Source organism: Melanaphis sacchari, unplaced genomic scaffold (assembly GCF_002803265.2).
Source record: "Melanaphis sacchari strain LSU unplaced genomic scaffold, SCAv2.0 Contig11_pilon_pilon, whole genome shotgun sequence".
NCBI lineage: Eukaryota > Metazoa > Arthropoda > Insecta > Hemiptera > Aphididae > Melanaphis > Melanaphis sacchari.
This window is the reverse complement of record NW_020270469.1, coordinates 4398902-4417154: the sequence shown is the minus strand read 5'-3', so window position 1 is coordinate 4417154 and position 18253 is coordinate 4398902. Positions and strand designations below refer to the sequence as shown.

At 24.7% G+C, this 18253-nt stretch overlaps 2 protein-coding genes across 2 annotated transcripts; one reads left to right on the top strand and one right to left on the bottom strand.

Annotated features, from left to right (window-relative positions):
* The first annotated feature begins 2055 nt into the window (after nucleotides 1–2055).
* LOC112604382 (probable E3 ubiquitin-protein ligase HECTD2) lies at nucleotides 2056–15954 on the top strand. Its single transcript, XM_025353402.1, has 14 exons — nucleotides 2056–2206; nucleotides 2959–3105; nucleotides 3464–3621; nucleotides 3708–3810; nucleotides 3888–3977; nucleotides 4049–4113; nucleotides 4656–4811; nucleotides 10321–10469; nucleotides 10584–10909; nucleotides 12515–12904; nucleotides 13947–14021; nucleotides 14837–15031; nucleotides 15136–15251; nucleotides 15389–15954. The coding sequence occupies exons 1-14, from the start codon at nucleotides 2093–2095 to the stop codon at nucleotides 15651–15653; spliced, it is 2349 nt and encodes a 782-aa protein (XP_025209187.1). The 5' UTR covers nucleotides 2056–2092; the 3' UTR covers nucleotides 15654–15954.
* Nucleotides 4905–9641, bottom strand: LOC112604383. Its single transcript, XM_025353403.1, has 2 exons — nucleotides 9378–9641; nucleotides 4905–6375 (listed from the first exon to the last, which is right to left on the bottom strand). The coding sequence occupies exons 1-2, from the start codon at nucleotides 9614–9616 to the stop codon at nucleotides 4941–4943; spliced, it is 1674 nt and encodes a 557-aa protein (XP_025209188.1). The 5' UTR covers nucleotides 9617–9641; the 3' UTR covers nucleotides 4905–4940.
* Nucleotides 15955–18253: the final 2299 nt, after the last annotated feature.

Sequence of the window (18253 nt, the reverse complement as noted above, 5' to 3'; positions counted from 1 at the left end):
TTTCCTGGCCAACATTCCCATTACCGTAATTTGAGGTTAAAAATTTCGAAAAAAATAACCCATTTATCTCTGTATATATCTACGGAATTAAGAAAACTTCACAACCTTCTTCAAACCATTCTAATTACCATATACTTCCATTAAAAATCGAAAAAGCCGAGCATTACGATATAATTTTAATTATTTTTAATTACTGATGGTGAAAAAAGACACTTTGTTTATATTTCAAAATTGTCATGTCTTATCCACTCACAAACTACTTTACACGCTCATTCGGTATATTATTGTAAACGGTGCTTCACATCATTTGATGACCAAAATTTAAAATATAAGTTGAGCGGACAATTATGAATTTAGTGGCATTTATTTAACAAAATTCAATTAAACCTATCCAAAAATTTTGTTAGACGTTTTTTGGAAAGTTATAAATATAAATAATATTGTGATAGATCATTAATTGTCTAAGTCATAAAATGAAATATATCTGAACTATATAATATAAATATAATATATACTAACATATATCTAACTAATTTGCCTCTATGGCTTATATGTACACTCTATGGAAAATATAATTGATTCTATAGCTAATTTATTCACTCTATGGGAAATAGTGGATAAATTAGCCATAGATGCAAATATATTTGCCATAGATTGTATATAACTGCCATAGAGGCAAATATATTAGCATCGATAATTAAATACAGTATATAAATTAGATATTATGTATAAATAATATTACCGAAGTATCTATATAATATAATCACAAGCGCGTAGATTAATTTCTCAATTGCATTTTGGTGTTAATTGATAATAATAACATCAAATTTATTTTACAGAGAAGTTTTATGATTAAATTGTAGTTATAAATTATTAATTTTTATTATATAGATAGTAGGTACTTATTAAAATTTCGCGGGCAAAGCCGTGACGGATAACCCCGTTTGTTTATATATGGATGTTACCATTTATTTTATTGGTCTTAAATATCATATAAATTGTTCGTGCAACTAATTTAGATATTATTTTGGGTGCTTGTAATAATATTTAAAAAAAAAATATTACCGTTAGTCGCTGTACAAAACCATATAATATGATAATACGCAGACTATAGTTCATCGTCATACGAAATGTTCAATTTTTTATTGAAAATATGTGCCCATATAATTTTGAAAGAATTAAAAAATTATAGTATATAATAAAGTATATTAAGTACCTCCTTCAACATAAGTTAATAATGTAAATATCTACTATAATGACAGTTGTACTATATTAATGTATTTTACCAGGTAGATACAAAATAATTTGAAAATGTTTGTAATTCTGTCGATTTTTTTAATAAAATACTTATAAAAATATATTGTGACCGATGACTGTATTTTTAATATTTTAAAATTTTTGAAAAAAAATTCAAGAGGAGTTCTATATTGTATTCTCAAATTTTTAGACTCATGAGAAAAATAACTTTAAAAAATATCAAAAATCAAGTATCTATTGAGTAGTTTAAAATTAGTTCAAGTATTTTTTAAATACAGTCTTATATTGAAATGAATTTTTATGTCAATAAACTTATTATCTAATGTAGTGAAGCATAAAAAAAAATACATAGACAATACCCCATTACAAATTACTACAATTTATAAGTATATGTATATCTGCACTTGTTTATATAGATATGACATATTTTGGACTATTACAAAAAAATATATAATATGGTTTTTAAAATATATTAATTCTACGCATTTACAAAATATTTCCAAATGAAATGTTTATGTTAAAAGGCTTAAATTAACAATTTAAAATCAATATTTAGTCCTTGAACTAAGTTTTCGAATCTATCTATACGAGTTATATGGGTATAGTATTAATAATGTATGCCTGTATACATATATATATACTCAATGTGTCAAATATTTTTAAAACACGGACCTTGTATGTGTTACCTTGTAAGTACGGTTGTCATGACACATGTATGTAAAACATGTATAGTAGGTATAGCGCTCGTAATAAAAGGGGTCATTCAAAATTGTCTCGTTATTATATAGATTGTTCAAAATAGAACCGTGCTTAACGATATTATAAATGATTTCGGATGACTTGGCTTTGGGAAAAAGTAAGAAAGTCTTTTCTCAATAGGACGTTGACCTTTGCCGTAGTGCCTTGCGTTAGTAGATCTCCAATAAGAGATCATTTGCATTCAAAAAACGTAAGTAAATATATTTTATTACTTTATAGAGTTGTATAATACATTTTATCACATTGCTATTGAATAAGCTGCACCAAATATTCCTAATTACAATTAATTGATATTTGATTCAGATGTGGATCTAGGGATTTTTTTATGATAGGTGTTGATTGTTTATAATTCTCTATTATGTATTTTATACTTTTATATTAACGTATAAATGTATAATAATATAACTTGGGGATAAGTATAAATCTTTAAGTATAGAACATTGCACCACTTAAAAAAATCAAGTTAAACAAATTATTTTTAACTGGGAGCAGCCCAAATAATATTATAAAACTTATCATCCAATATAGATTTTAATTCTTAAATAAATTGGCTTAAAAATGATTAATTTTAACCATTTTTAAGCTTACTATTTTTGTTTATTCTATTATTTGTTCAAGCTTGATGACCACCAAGTTAAATAACATTAAATTCTTCATTAAATACTTTTAATTTTTGAGTTGAATTATAAAATAAGATGCTAGATTTTCATTCAAATTTTTATGTGTGTCTTAACGTATTACATTTTTGACATTTATCATTGTACTTGATAAATAAAGGTAAATAAGCGAAACGGTGGTACTTCAACTATCAAGTAGAGTAAAATTAGACCCCCTTAAACCTACCACTATTGATTTGATAGGTTATAATTTATATAAATAATTGGAGTTCACAAAATAATTATTAGTAGGTAGTTGTTCTAAAAATTAAAATATAATTTTTAGATAGAACCTTGTGAAGAAACAGATCATTGGGGGGATCGCCTTAGCCCATGCCCTTTTTGCGGTCACGAAGATAGCCCGATATTAACTAGAAGTCAACGATCATGCAGTGAACCTACAATATCCGGATATTCTAGACTACCTCCAATCGTAAGTTCTTATAAATATTTTAATGCAAATCTAATAAGTCTGATAATCGTGTATAAAATTTAATTCAAATTTTTATTTAAAAATCTTAAAAAAACCAAAGTAATAACTTTTTCCAAAATGTTGTATATAGTCACACATGTATAAAATGACGATAAATTAATTAAAAAAGTATTTTAAAAACTTAAATACTTTTTAAAATAGTTTATGAGTTTGATTTTAAAACATTGACACTGTATATTTTTTAATAAGCTCTTAAGCTCTTAATTTTTGTAACATAGTTTAATTGATTAATTGTAAATTTAATCTATGCTTATTGTATTATATCAGAATTATAAACTACTACTAATTATATTTTCAGGGTAATTCGAACCACTTTCTAACATATAATAGAACAAACATACCCTCTATTAATAATGAAAATCAAACTGATCAGGGATGTAGAAAAGTTCAAAAAAATCTTCAAATAGAATCTAAACCTCAATATCCAACTAGACACGAAACAAGAGAAGAATTTTTGTGAGTTTTTTTAATGCCTTCCAATTTGTTGGTAGATTAACTCTAGTTTAAAATATAAATGAAAAGCTTCTTACTTACTATTTTAGACAAGAAATACGAAAAGCTCATAAAAATGAAAATTTTATGACTGTTCAACGTTTTTATATGAGGTTGTTTGATTCATTTAGTGAGATTTGTGCACTTTTCAAGGTAGTATTGTTATTTATATTATTATTAATAAAATAAAATTATTTTTTCTAACTGTACATATTAAATAAAATTTTTAGATTAATCCAAATCAATCTGGAGCTAAATTAGATGATCCTGATATTCATTTAGAATTTGTCTATGCTATAAATGATGCCCTCAAAGATTTGGTATAATAGCTTATTAAAACATTTAAATATAAATATATTTCTAGTAATTGTAAATTGTTTAATTATTACAGTCTAGTGGAATACACAAAACCGTTTTAAAGTCAATAATAAATGCACTACTTGAGAATAATAAAAAGTGAGAATTTACATACCTAAAATATATTAATTGCATTAATATATTTTAGGTACAATATAGTATCACATATAAAATCATTATTCATTACTTCATTAGTATTTTTAGATAATAAAAACGCTTTTCATGGATTAAATGACCATAATTTTTATGAATATAATTTCTATTTTAGTAAAATATAAGTTGTGTAATAAATTTAAAAAATAATAATTCTTAGAATTAAATCAATATACATGCATTTCTATCAAAAGCGGAGCTTGATAAATTGGAGGAGCCCGGCTCAATATTTTATTATTAAGTTATTAAGTATTAACAAGAATAAAATATACTTAATATTAAAAAAAATAGAATTAACTTGAAAGAACGGAAGCTAATTTTATATTTGGGGTCACTTAACCCTATCTTATCTCTAACTTCACTAATAATACTTTTCTAGTTTCTCCAATAATTCTTATTTATTTATAATATATTATTTATGATGATATACATTTTTTAATTTTTATTTACTCAAACATTAAATAAATATATACCTATATTTTGTTCAGTCTTTATGAGAAAGATGAAGTCAGAGCTTTGTTTGTGTTACTACAATGTCCAGTTTTTGGAACTCAATCAAGTGCTCCAATATTTGCACATTTATTAAATTATATTGCTCAACTAAGCAAAGATGATCATCAACTATTAGTACATTGGTTCAGGATGTAAGTATCAAATTCTCAATACACACATAAAATTGAAATTAAATCTTAATCTTGATACTAAAAAATATAATTAAAATGAGGTCAATTTATTAATTTTTTAAAAGTTATTTATACATTAGCTATATAATGTTATATTAGTGGCAATGATTGAGTTTTTGTATCTTTTTGTTTCTTATTGGGTTGTGTCATTTGGTCACTAACGTAAATGCTTTCTGTAATTATTTTTATTAATTGTTTTCTCATTTCAGGATTCTTCTCAATTTGCTTAGCTATAGCATCTACATCCATTTTAATTTGTTTTTGGTCTTCATTGCTCCTCCCCCTTTGTTGTCGAAATCCTGAGAATTTTTGTTGAAACTGGTTATCATAATATTGTTGGTTACCATCTAATTGTTGTGTATATGGCACGAACTTATCGTACATAATCTGTTCTGCAGCTTTAAGTTGTGAACTTTCTTCAGAACTTCTGTATGGTCCATTTTTACCAGTATTGAAAGTAGCAATCTGTTGTCTATAAGGTTTTCCATTACTTATTGAACCTAATTCGTTATATGACGGCAATGATGAATAGCTAAATGAAGAAGTTGGATCAGAGTAACCAATTGGACCAGAAGTGGCGTATCTGTTTGAATCTTGAACAGAAGATATTAAAGGGTAACGGTATGGAGTTGAACCACGTAATAAAGAGTAACTCGAAGAATCCGATGTAGATATACCTGTATCATAAGGTGCAACACTAGGCCTGGACGCAGCTGATTTATATTGTCCACTTGCTTGTGCAACGTTGATTCCTGGCCCGTATGTAATAGGATACGATGATCCTGTAAAACCGTATGGAGAACCAGTCTCTTGTTCACAAATACTGTGACCGTTACTGACATGTTGTTCATATTTATCAGCTAAGTGAATAGTTGCTGTATGAGACACTGGTTGACGAACAAAATGTTTAGTGGGCTTATGGTAAATAGGTTGGTTGATAACATGTTTTTGATATCCATGGTAAGATGGACCGAGACCAATATGTTCAGTGAAAAGTGGTTTATGTATGACTTGTTGGACTTCCGAGATAACAGGCTTGTTCACAATTTCTTGTACTTCTGTAATTATTGGTTTGTGAATAACTTCTTGTAATTCTGTAACAACGGGCTTATGAATTATTTGTTGGGCAATGCCACCTTGACAAGGAATAGGATTAAAATAAGATGTTGGCATAACTGAGGGTAGTGAAGAACCACATGATTCTGATGGCCCATATGATTCGGACAATCCATAATATGATCCTGATAATCCATTTGACCCTGAATGTCCATATGATTCAGGTCTTAACCCATATGACGTTAACGGGTATGAAGAAGAAACTAATCCCGGTGATCCTAACGGACTATACGATTCTGAGCTTGATCCGTATGACTTATAAGCTACTGAAGGATACTCGGAAGCAACTGATCTGTATTGTTCATTTTCCGTGTTTATTGGATAACTTAAATCAGTGTTATGAATGCTAGTTAATTGAGATGGGTACGTAGATGGATTAACCTGATTGATAGTAGAATCATATGCAAGTCTGAAAAATAATAAATAATTAGGTAACTAAAAAAAAAAAAATAGAATGTTTAAACACATAATATTATATATATTATTACATAATATTGACCATGAAAAAGTGTATTATAGATAATGTATATGTCGTAGGCATATGGTAAAATCAGGCATTTTATTAAATGCCTAGGCATGTAGTCAAAGAATTTAATGTTTATGCAATTTCACTATCTGCCTAGTCATTCAACTAAATGCCTATTTCATGCCAGGAAAATAATAAAAAAACATTTTGTATTATTTTAAAAATTTAAATATATTTTATATCAGTTATTTATTGCTATTTTATATAAAAAAAAGGTATGTATTATTTATTGATATGTAAAAAACGTAGAAAATAAAATAATAACTATGTGAAATAATATGTTTAATTTCGTGTCCACTTTTACTATTGTTTTAAAAATGAAATCATAAAAAATAAATAAAAAAGTTATATTATAACAACTACAAGTTTTTGTTACCTATTACTTGTTGTCACACTACATACGATTTACGTAAACGTAATACACGTATTAAACTAAATTATTGTACAATTCAATCGCATGTTCTGTATCTTTTTCCGTAACGTCATATTATGTATGTCGTTATAATCAATAAGATTATAATTTATCTCACGGTACTCAATATAGATAAGGTTCTCATAGAACCTAGTACCTACGTTAATTTTCCAAGGTAAAAACCAATGGAACTTTTATTTTTATTTAATAAGAATATATAGTACTCACTACTCGTACTATACTGACTATAGGCTATACAATATATTCGTACTATCATTTACGTCTATCACATCTAATTAGTTATTACTTGTATAAATTTATGATTTCACTTTTAAAACAATACGAAATAATAATGAACACGAAATTAAACATATTATTTCATATACCTTCGTGTTTTTCATATCAATAAATAATACATACCTTTTTTTATTTATAAAATAGCAATAAATAACTGAAAGAAAATATATTTAAATTTTTAAAACAATACAAAATGTTATTTTTATTATTTGCCTGGCATGAAATCGGCATTTAGTTAAATGACTAGGCATTTAACTAAATGTCTAGGCAGATAGTGAAATTGCATAAACATTAAATTCTTTGACTACATGCCTAGGCATTTAATAAAATTCCTGATTTTACCATATGCCTACAACATATATAACTATATAAGTAGATATTAATAAATAATAATTTGTGTTTAAAATTGCATTTAAAAAAAATTGTTTTTTACTACTGAATATATTTTTTAGTAAACTTTTTTTAAACTTAACATAATTTAATTTCTCAATCCATTCGTTCATCATCCATTGTCACTTCACCCAAACTCAAACCACATATAGTAGAAAACTCTAATTTATTACAACAGTTTGTTATTAAAGGGCAAAAATACTGACTGAACCCGGTTTTAGATTATTTAATTAACATAATTAGAAAATTCATAAAAATAATTTCATGTTTTTATAATGTGAATAAAAGATTAATATATAACTTATTATAGTCGCATTTCCAAGGTCCTGTTGTTTGAATTAAAATTCTTTAGTTTTAAAATTAAATTAAAATAAATCATATTTTTTTGAATTCATAAATAAAATAAAGCATTTTTATAAAACATAATTTTTTAAATAAGTATATATATTTTTTAAATATGAAAATGTTGTTCACGATTAATCTTTATTGACAACCGTGATTTTACTGTTCAGTATTTTATTTATTAAAACAACATTTTAGTATCAACAATACAACAATAGTTTATACATAGGTATTTAAATCAAATTGTTTACTGACTCGCATTTAATCAAAATAAAAAATAAAAATATTATTATTGCAATATTATATTAACTAGATACATAATACCTATAAATTAAGATACAAATATCTTATTTTAGTTAAATACATTATAATTCATTAATTCATTATACATAATACTATGTGTATGTGTGTATATATATTATAAATACTAATATTTCAAACTTCTATATCAAAATATATTATAACTAGTAATCTATTTTAAAACTAAATAATATATGTACTTATTCATTATTAATATTATTATTAATAATTAAAATTTAAACGAAGAAATATAATATACAGTCTGTCCCAAAAGTCCCGTATCACCCTTAGTATCTGAGTGGTAAATCACTATATTTAAATAAGTTTTTATATTAATTAGTAAGAAAATTCTCTTTTTAAAAATTCAAAAATTTCAAAAAAAATTATATGTACCTACTTAATTTCATAAATTTTTAAAAATTTTTTGATAATATTTTTAAAGTACCTAATTTAATAAAAATATTAAAATTGAGTGAAAATTGACCAAGTTAAAGCAAATTAAGTTTTTAGTTTTGTAAGAATAATAGTGATAACAAGCAAAGCACGAATTGCACTTTTTAATCAATCTCGATTAGATACGGATTTCTTATAGAAATCTGTAAATATTTTATTATTAATAGAACTCTCAGCAGAAATTAAATCATTAATAATTACAATTAAAAATAATGGATTTAATCTTTATTGTTAATTAAAAAAATATTTTGATAGATACAAAAACACGAAAATAATATAGGTAGTACCTATAAGACTTTTTCATAAATTCTTGAAGTGATCCCCCCCCCTTCAAATTATTTATACGGATATTTTGGACCCAGGCTTTTCTAATGTTTTTTTACGTTTTTGGCGTGGTCAACATTCATTGTTCTCTTTGGTCTACCTGTCTTAATTAACTCTTTGACATTACTTTAGAGTCAAAATTAAGTTAGGAATCAATGAAATAACTATAAATATAATAATTACTATAAGTAAAATTATAAAGCTATAGTTACTTAATAAATTTCAGCATATTGATTGTACTTCAAAATTTATAATTTAAAAAGTTTAATGGATATATAATATAATATTACAACATATTCTTACCGGGCGCCGGCTAAAAAATATAAGTTGTAAGTTTATAACTATAACTAATTTAAATAATAATTACTTTGGTTGATTATCATCTGTGATTTTTAATTCATCGGATTTTGATTCATTATTCTCGTTTGATTCGGAAAAAACCTGAACTATCGGAGATATTTTATCATGACTTTCTACTCTGTAGTTCGATACAGTCTCGTTTTTGGTGCTAAGCGATGTAGGCAGTTGTTCTGATTTTTTGTCTTCATCCATTGGTTTGGCAATTGCCACGGCACAAACTAAAGAAAAACACAATAAAAAATTCATGATGACACTTTCAGTTAATTTATTGTTTAATGGTATGTCGAATGTTAGACTGGATCAGAAATGAATGATAATATTAATAGTCCACGTTGGGATATAAGTAGGCATTCGGTCAAATGCGTTGTCAGCAATATTATGCAATACAATAGTGAAGAAATTACATTGGAGTATACAATATTGGTGTTTAGGTATTTAATAATATAAAATGGATAAATGAAATAAAATTATAGTGGTCCTTAAAATAATAAATACAATATGTTGCTTCAATTATCAATGATTCTATTTACTTGCTGTACATATTTTTAAATAACCTTAATAATTATGTTTATATAGATACCAATATAAATACAGTATATCATTTACGACTGCTATTTTTACATTTTAACTAAAACAAGAAAACTATATTGAATTTGTTTTTATTAATATTACACAGTGCATATTTAATTTAAAATATTTTTATTTAAAAATTTACCTTGGAATCTTCAAATATAATATACCTAGCTAAAATTTAAAAAAATACATAATAATTAAATAAAATTTATGAAAATTTTAGTGTCCAAATAAGATTATCGTACATTTATTTTATTAAGTAATATTTATTTTGATTTAACCTAAATAATAAATATAGTATTTTCAAGCTAATTTTTTTTTTTTGGTATCATGCATTCAACTAATCTAAGCAAATATATTGAAATTTTATATTCAAGATTGGAACTGGATAAATTAAGGTCATTAATAAGATATATTATGCAATTTATAACTTTACGGCAATTTTCTCCAAATGATAAATCTTTACCGCCTTTAGGAAAGACACTTTGGTGGATACCATCAGCAATGAAAAATTTAGCATTAATAAGTAAGTTTAAAACGCATTTATTAAAACAATTACTGACATATAAAATATTTATAATAATAGTAATGTTAAATTAATTAAACGAAAATATTTAAAATTACTTTAAATGTATTTTAGATGCAGCCAATAAATTAGGAACCGAACTATTACATTTTACTGAATTGTATAACTCTGCTTTGGATCACATAAATCTTATGCGTGATTATTACAATTGGCAAAGTTTTAGACCATATGAATGTTTTTCTTATTGCCAATATCCATTTATTCTGAGCATTGTTGCAAAGAGGATCATACTTACTAAAGATTCAGAACAGCAAATGATTCTAAATGCTAGAAAGTCATTAGTATCTAAAGTTGCAAGAAGACAGACACCTAATATTGATATATTCTTTTTAAACATAAACGTCAGAAGATCGCATTTGGTACAGGATTCATTAAATGAGGTAAAAAAATAATATTTTTAAAATTTTAAAATCCACATTATCTTTCAAAAATCTTGATAAAATATTTTCAATCTCTATTGTTTTTTTTAAATATTTCAATTTGTCATTTTGGGAAAACATACTTTTGGCTTCCATCATAGCTTAACCTTATAAACTCTATAAAATATAAGTTTTTATTGGTACTTATATTTAATTATATTAACATAATATATATGTATTATATGTAATCATTATTTATAACAATTATAACGTATATTCACTTATATTTTACGTATTCACTTTATTGAAATCAAAATCATTTTTAATGTTCTATCAACTATTGTTTGTTTTTCAAATGTTTTTGTAAACAGTTAAAAGAATGCAAATTTGTAATCATTTAAGATTTTAGCTTCTATAATAAATAAAGAATTTGTTTAATTAAAAATTATAAGCTAAATATATAATGATGACCTATACTATACTTACTTCTACCGCTGCAATTATTATTTATATTACGTTTTTATTTTGTTTCGGTTGTTTAAATTTGTATTTCCGACGTATATCCGTATTTTTATGTTGATCTATCAGTTCGGAAAAAAAACCAAAATATGTTTCTTCCTTGTAAAAAAATTGATCATATAATGTCATGTTTTGGGTTGAAACGAATAGTTCATCATAATCTTATATTTTTTTTAATCATAATTAACTATTAGATCGTTTTTATAGTCTAAATGCAAAATATACCACATTATAAAAAGTGAAGGGGTAGATATATATAATTGACATTTATTAACATTTAAACAAATATAACATTTAATTTTATTTGATATTAATTATAATACATCAGTATTAACGTGTTAAGATTAGTATTGAATACTTTTAAAAATATAAAAACATTTGACCTATACACATAAAATAAAATAATATGAATAAGGTAAAAAACTGCTAATAGCAAGATTAATTTTTTTATTTTGCTTAAATGAATTAAATAACTGATATAAGTGATTGCATTTTATTATTTATTGTTTACGTGAATATAATAATCATGTTTTTAAAATAGCTATAATCAAGGACAATATCATATAATCGCCTATTTATTTTTTGGTTGAATAATTATTATATTTTATTTTTAATTTTAAACTTAAAAATAGAAGTTTGAAATGGATAAAAATTGAAAGCAATTTTATGGCAATTCCGTTTTTATTATTATTTTGTTCAACTTTTCATTGAAATTAATTATGGCATTAAAGTATTTTTCAAAATCATACGATATATTGACATTGACCTATTATATATATATATATATATTCTTTTTAATTTAAAAAACAACCTATTATATTTACTACCTTATTTTAGTTAGTCTTACAGTAGGTACATAAAAATCTGGTTACTGTTTTCAAAGTTATTTTTATTATTAAGGCAGCTATAGAAATATGTAAATAGATTGTTTTTCGGATTTTAAAGTATTTAGTGATAATTATAGAAATTAAAAACTGGGACAGCCAACAGAAAATTTCTCCTGTAGTCTTACAGGATAATATATAAAAAAGAAAAAGCTATGTATACAACAATTAATTATTATTAACTTATTATAAGTAAGTACTTAAATTGGTAAACATGTTGCAGATTGCTTTCAAACAAAAAGATTTAAAGAAAAAGTTAAAAGTTACATTCGCTGGAGAACCAGGATTAGACATGGGTGGTCTAACAAAAGAATGGTTTTTACTACTTATCCGCGAAATATTTCATGCGGAATACGGGATGTTTGTGTATTACTCACATTCCCGACGTTACTGGTTCAGCACCGGGCAAATGGACCTCACAAACCTCCGCGAGTACAACCTGATCGGTGTACTGATGGGACTAGCAGTGTATAATTCCATTATACTGGACTTGAGTTTTCCAGGAATTTGTTACAGAAAACTTTTATCGCCACCAGTTGTACCCACTACCAACGATGATAACGTGGGTGTTGTCGAAAACCCCACGTTAGACGACCTGAACGAGATCATGCCAGTTTAGTATCTAAATATATGTAACCATTGTAACCACTATATCCATGCACTTCTCTCTCATCATCAACCATATTATCATTTATTCTTATTTAAAATTCTATAAGAAATCTCTTAAATTCTTAATTCTTAATTCTACCATCAACAATAAGTGAGGTCAGTGAGGAGAAGCTCAAATGCTCAATGTAATAGTTTTAATTAACAAAAAAAATTCCTTGACATTTTAAATGTCTTCAGCTATTGAACTGAGCAAAATAATTATCAAGAAACTTGAAAATCCGCTATGCTATACATATATTAGACTATAAGAGTCTGGGTGCATTACATAAATTAAATTTAAAAAAACATTTATAAATCAATATTGATATAAGTATACCATAAATATAATAGTAATATAAATAGGTTAATTTTATTTTAACATTTCAAAAATTTAACTATGCATAAAAAATAATAATATAAGTAATAGGAAAATGTTTAGTGTACCTAAAATTAATAAGCAATATTTTTTGAATTATAACAAAACAACTTAAATTAATTAGTAAAAAAAATGAACGCTATTTTTTCTTTAAATATCAAATTTGACGAAATTTGAATTTCAAATGTCTATAAAAAATGTATGCTTATATGCATTTTATGATTTCAAATTTTTGTAAGATAAACTTATGAAGAACTTTGCATTACATCTTTAAACTTTTTGACTAAAAACAAAATGCTCTTCCTCAAAAAAAAAGTCCAAAGTCCTAAATCCTGGTCTTCTCTATTATCTACATTTAAAAATGTTTAACCATAGATACAAACAAAAGTGCACATTAATATGTTTACAATAATATTTTTGTTTAACTATAAATTAATCTTTGGCATACCTATACTTATCTAGTTAAAGAGTTTATAGATTAGTATAAAATAATGATTAGTGACTATGATATAATACTACTATAGCTAGCGCACTGTGACCTATTTGGTTTTTTTAAATAATTACTTAGTGCTATTTTAAAACTACATTATTTAATTTATCATATATTATAATTGTCGAGGTTTAATTTTAGGATGTAGCCAGTGGCTTAAGGCATCTTCTTGAATACGAGGGAAACGTTCAAGAAGACATGGGACTTACATTTCAGGTAAACAATATTATTTTGTCAATAAGTATTATACTTACTTATAGCTATCAATTATTAAACTCATTCTTCTAAATATTCCAAATTGTATGATTCAAGTAAAACAATTGCATTAGTTTTAAATAATTCAAAGTAAGTAATTTTATAATATTTTTTTATTTCTATAAAATATCTTATATTATTACCAATATAACCTATAATACTTACTACTTATCTGGTAGGTACCTAGGTATCTTGTTTCGACAATTAAATAAAGTACGAGTAATCTAAATTTGCTGTACTTTATTTATATTATAATATTGACGCAATAAAGAAAATATTAGGAGATATAAACTCACTCAACTTACTGGTTCAAAAATGATATGTTAAAGAAAAGTCATTATTTTATAACAATAAAATATAGAAAGCAATTAAATAAATTTGGAATAAATAAATTTTCATAAATAAATTTTATGTATAAAAAAAAAGAATAATTTAGTAAGATATGATATTTATTTTAATTGTTTAATTGATTTAACATTTATAATGAGTGAACTATTATTGATTAATAAATATTTACTAAAAGTCAAAGAAAATTATGTTCAAATTGAATTTTAAAATTATATTGTAGTCCTTACTCCTTATAATTAGATATATCTGGTATAGATATTATGTATAAATTTATAAGTAATTAAACCTTAAAATACATGTATTAACATCATAGGTATCTAGATATGTAAAGTATAAATTTGTATATTATACCATTAGGCATTAACTATAAAAAATTATTAAACGTAAGATGCCTATATAATTAATAAAAGTTTATAATTATAAAATAGGTATCATTAGGGGAACATAAGACACCAAAAACCCACAAACTAAAACCTAATGGAGAAAATATACCAGTTACAAATGAAAGTCGTGAAGAATATGTAAACTTATACCTGAACTGGATATTGAATTTATCCATTTACGAACAGTTCCGAGCATTTTACTTTGGATTTCACAGCGTATGCGCTTCAAATGCTTTAATTGCAAGTGCTCCAGCCATACAATATTATTATAAAATTTTATTATTTACTTGGTGTAAAATGTATAGTCAGCCATCTTGAAAAATAATTATATTATTATTGTGCAGATGCTGAGACCAGAAGAAGTCGAATTGTTAGTCTGCGGTACAGATGCGTTAGATTTGAACGAACTACGAAAAGCCACCGAATATGATGGATATCGACCGGATGATAACATTGTTTGGTAAGTAACTACTAACTAGTACCTTTTCTGCTATAGGTACTATAAATATATTATGTATGATTGATTTTTAGTCTCAGATATTAAAATTTTATGTTTATAACAATTTATACATTTTATTGCTTTTCATTTATGTTTAGCGTCTTTTGGAATGTTATCGAATCGTTGTCAAACGAGCAAAAACGTAAATTCTTACTGTTCGTCACTGGAAGCGATCGTGTGCCAGTTGGCGGTATGGGAGACATGAATTTCAAAATAACTAGGGGTCCCAATAGATCTGATTACTTGCCCGAAGCACATACGTGTTTTAATCAATTAGTGTTGCCGCAATATTCGGATCACGATCAACTTAAAAAGAAACTAGTGACGGCCATACTAAATGCTGAAGGATTTGGAATGGAATAATAACTTATAGTATAGTTACCATTACTTACTGTCAATTAGTTACAAGTATTTATCTATGTATAAGTATAGTAAATATAAATGTATAATGTATGGATGATGGATGATTCGCCAAGCAAGTCCACTTACATTTTTCTTCAATGTTGTAGTTATTTAAAATTTGATTTTCAGAATTTTTAAAGAAGTATACTTATTTTCAAGTTCTTAAAATTTGCTTTTCTACTTAAGAAGTGTTTCGTAAAGATATAAAGATATAAAGATATAAATAGTATATTTCAAGTAAGAACCCCCTTTTTACTAAAAGTTTTTTAGGGGATAATTTTTCTAAAAACGTTTTATAGAAAACAACAATTTTTTGAGTTATTTAACTTTTAGTACTAAAGATAATATAAATTCATAAAAATGGAATTGAAATTTGATGGTTTGAAAACTTTAATTATTAATATCAATCTTTCAACATTTAAAATTTGTCAGAGTGGTAAAAATATAATAAATATAAGATTCAATATCTATATTATATAATATTTATTTTATACATTTAAAAAAAAATAAATATTTTTAAGGGCTATAATTATAAGTAGGTATATAAATAGTGAGAAAATATGTAGTATAAATTTTTGATAACTGAGTAACTGATCATTCAAATTTTGCATTAGGTAGATTAAAATTTATTTGCGAAATAATTTACTGTAAATTAAAGGGGCTTTCATTTTAAAATCATTAGTTTACATTTCCGATGGAAATAGAACACCTCTTAATAGCATGGAAAATATCAAGAATTTAAATAAATTAATAATTAAAGGAAAAAATAGAGGTATGATCATGCTTGGTTAATCATCCTATTATTATACCTTACAACAATTAAGTTTCAATTAATTGTTTTCGATTTCTACTACGATATAGTTGATATTGATAAAGTTAATAGTATATCTAGGTATTATGTTTATGTTTTACTTTCCACTAAGCTTTTTTTCACTGTACACAAATTATGTATCTAGGTACCTCTACACCACCGAGTGGCAGCTTACAATTATAGGTATATACTATTATTGTATTATTATGCAAATATATTTATGAGCTTGTTAATTAGGTGTTTCATTAGTTCAGTTTACAAATATCGTAAATCTCTAAACTTAAAATTTTACCACAGTCTTAAAATAAAACATTGGGACATTATTCTTTGAATTGTAAACAATGCACGTTTGTCTTTATGTGTTTTATTTATTAAACATTCAACTGTTTATAAAGACGTATTTCTGTTGCCACTTATCCAATAACTAACAAGTTAGATATTAATATGTCATCTATCTTTTATTCTTTTATAAAGTTAGTAAATTAGATATGTACTATGTATAGTCGTATAGACATTAAATGATAATAATATATAATAAATTGCCACCAAGTATATATATAATACTATAGTGATTTTCAAAACAAAAAAAGGTGACTAAATAGGTAGATAGGTACTAATCTGCTGTATATTATATGTCAAATGAATCACTATATATATTAATCAATTATATTAATGAATGAGTTGAATTTGAATCCAATGATAGTTATATAAAAAAAACAATTTTAAGGAAGACGGTCTGTTAGCCTATATCATTAAATGTAATTCATAATATTAAATTGATTAATAAAATGACATTGCTATTAAAGTAATTTATTTTACTATTAGTTTACGGTATAACGATTTAATTTAATTTTGACGAAAACATCGTATTTATAAATAAATAATTATGTATTATGAATTTATGATAAAGCATATTTTTATCATATCATATTATTATTGTTACTAAATTTTAAATCAATAATATTTTACCATAAATTTTAAAAATGCCATTGCTTATGGTCAAAATTATAACATACATCAAAGTTTTAAGTCCCTACGAATAATGTATGATGAAATAATTAACATTGTTTAAATAATATGTAGACATATATTAAAATTTAAAATTTAATTTTTATAAAAAATACATGTATACATGTATTTAGATTTTTTTAATGTTAACATGAAGAACTTATAAGCATACTTGTACTTATTATTATAAAACAATTTATGTAATTTTGACAAGTATTATCAAAATTTAAGAACTAAATGCTTACAAGACAAATGTATACATGCCTATGTATTTAAAATACAGTAGACACCGCTTATAAGACTTACGGATATAAGGTTCAGTCGCTTATTAGACTCAAAATCGTCTGGAACGGTCCGGACGTATCCAAATACATTAAAAAAAATCGGTTTTAAGACTCAACACTTCGGTTATAAGACTCAAATTTCGTAAAATAAATAGTAGAAAATAAACTTTTTTGGTTATAATTTAGAAATAAATTGGTTTTGAAAAATGAAATAATATTCGTGTTGGTTATTTCTAGTTTCTGTTGGTACCTTATAACGTATAATAATTTTTATCGCAGATAAAAGTTCACATTTATCGTAACGATAATTATAACGATTATAATTTTAGTTTTTTTTATCGGAATTATTAAATTTATTCAATAATAAAGTATGTAATATGTAATATGTGTTAATGTATTAAAATCAAAGCAAAATATGTAGTAAAATAAAATTTATAAATACGTAATTAATTTTTTTT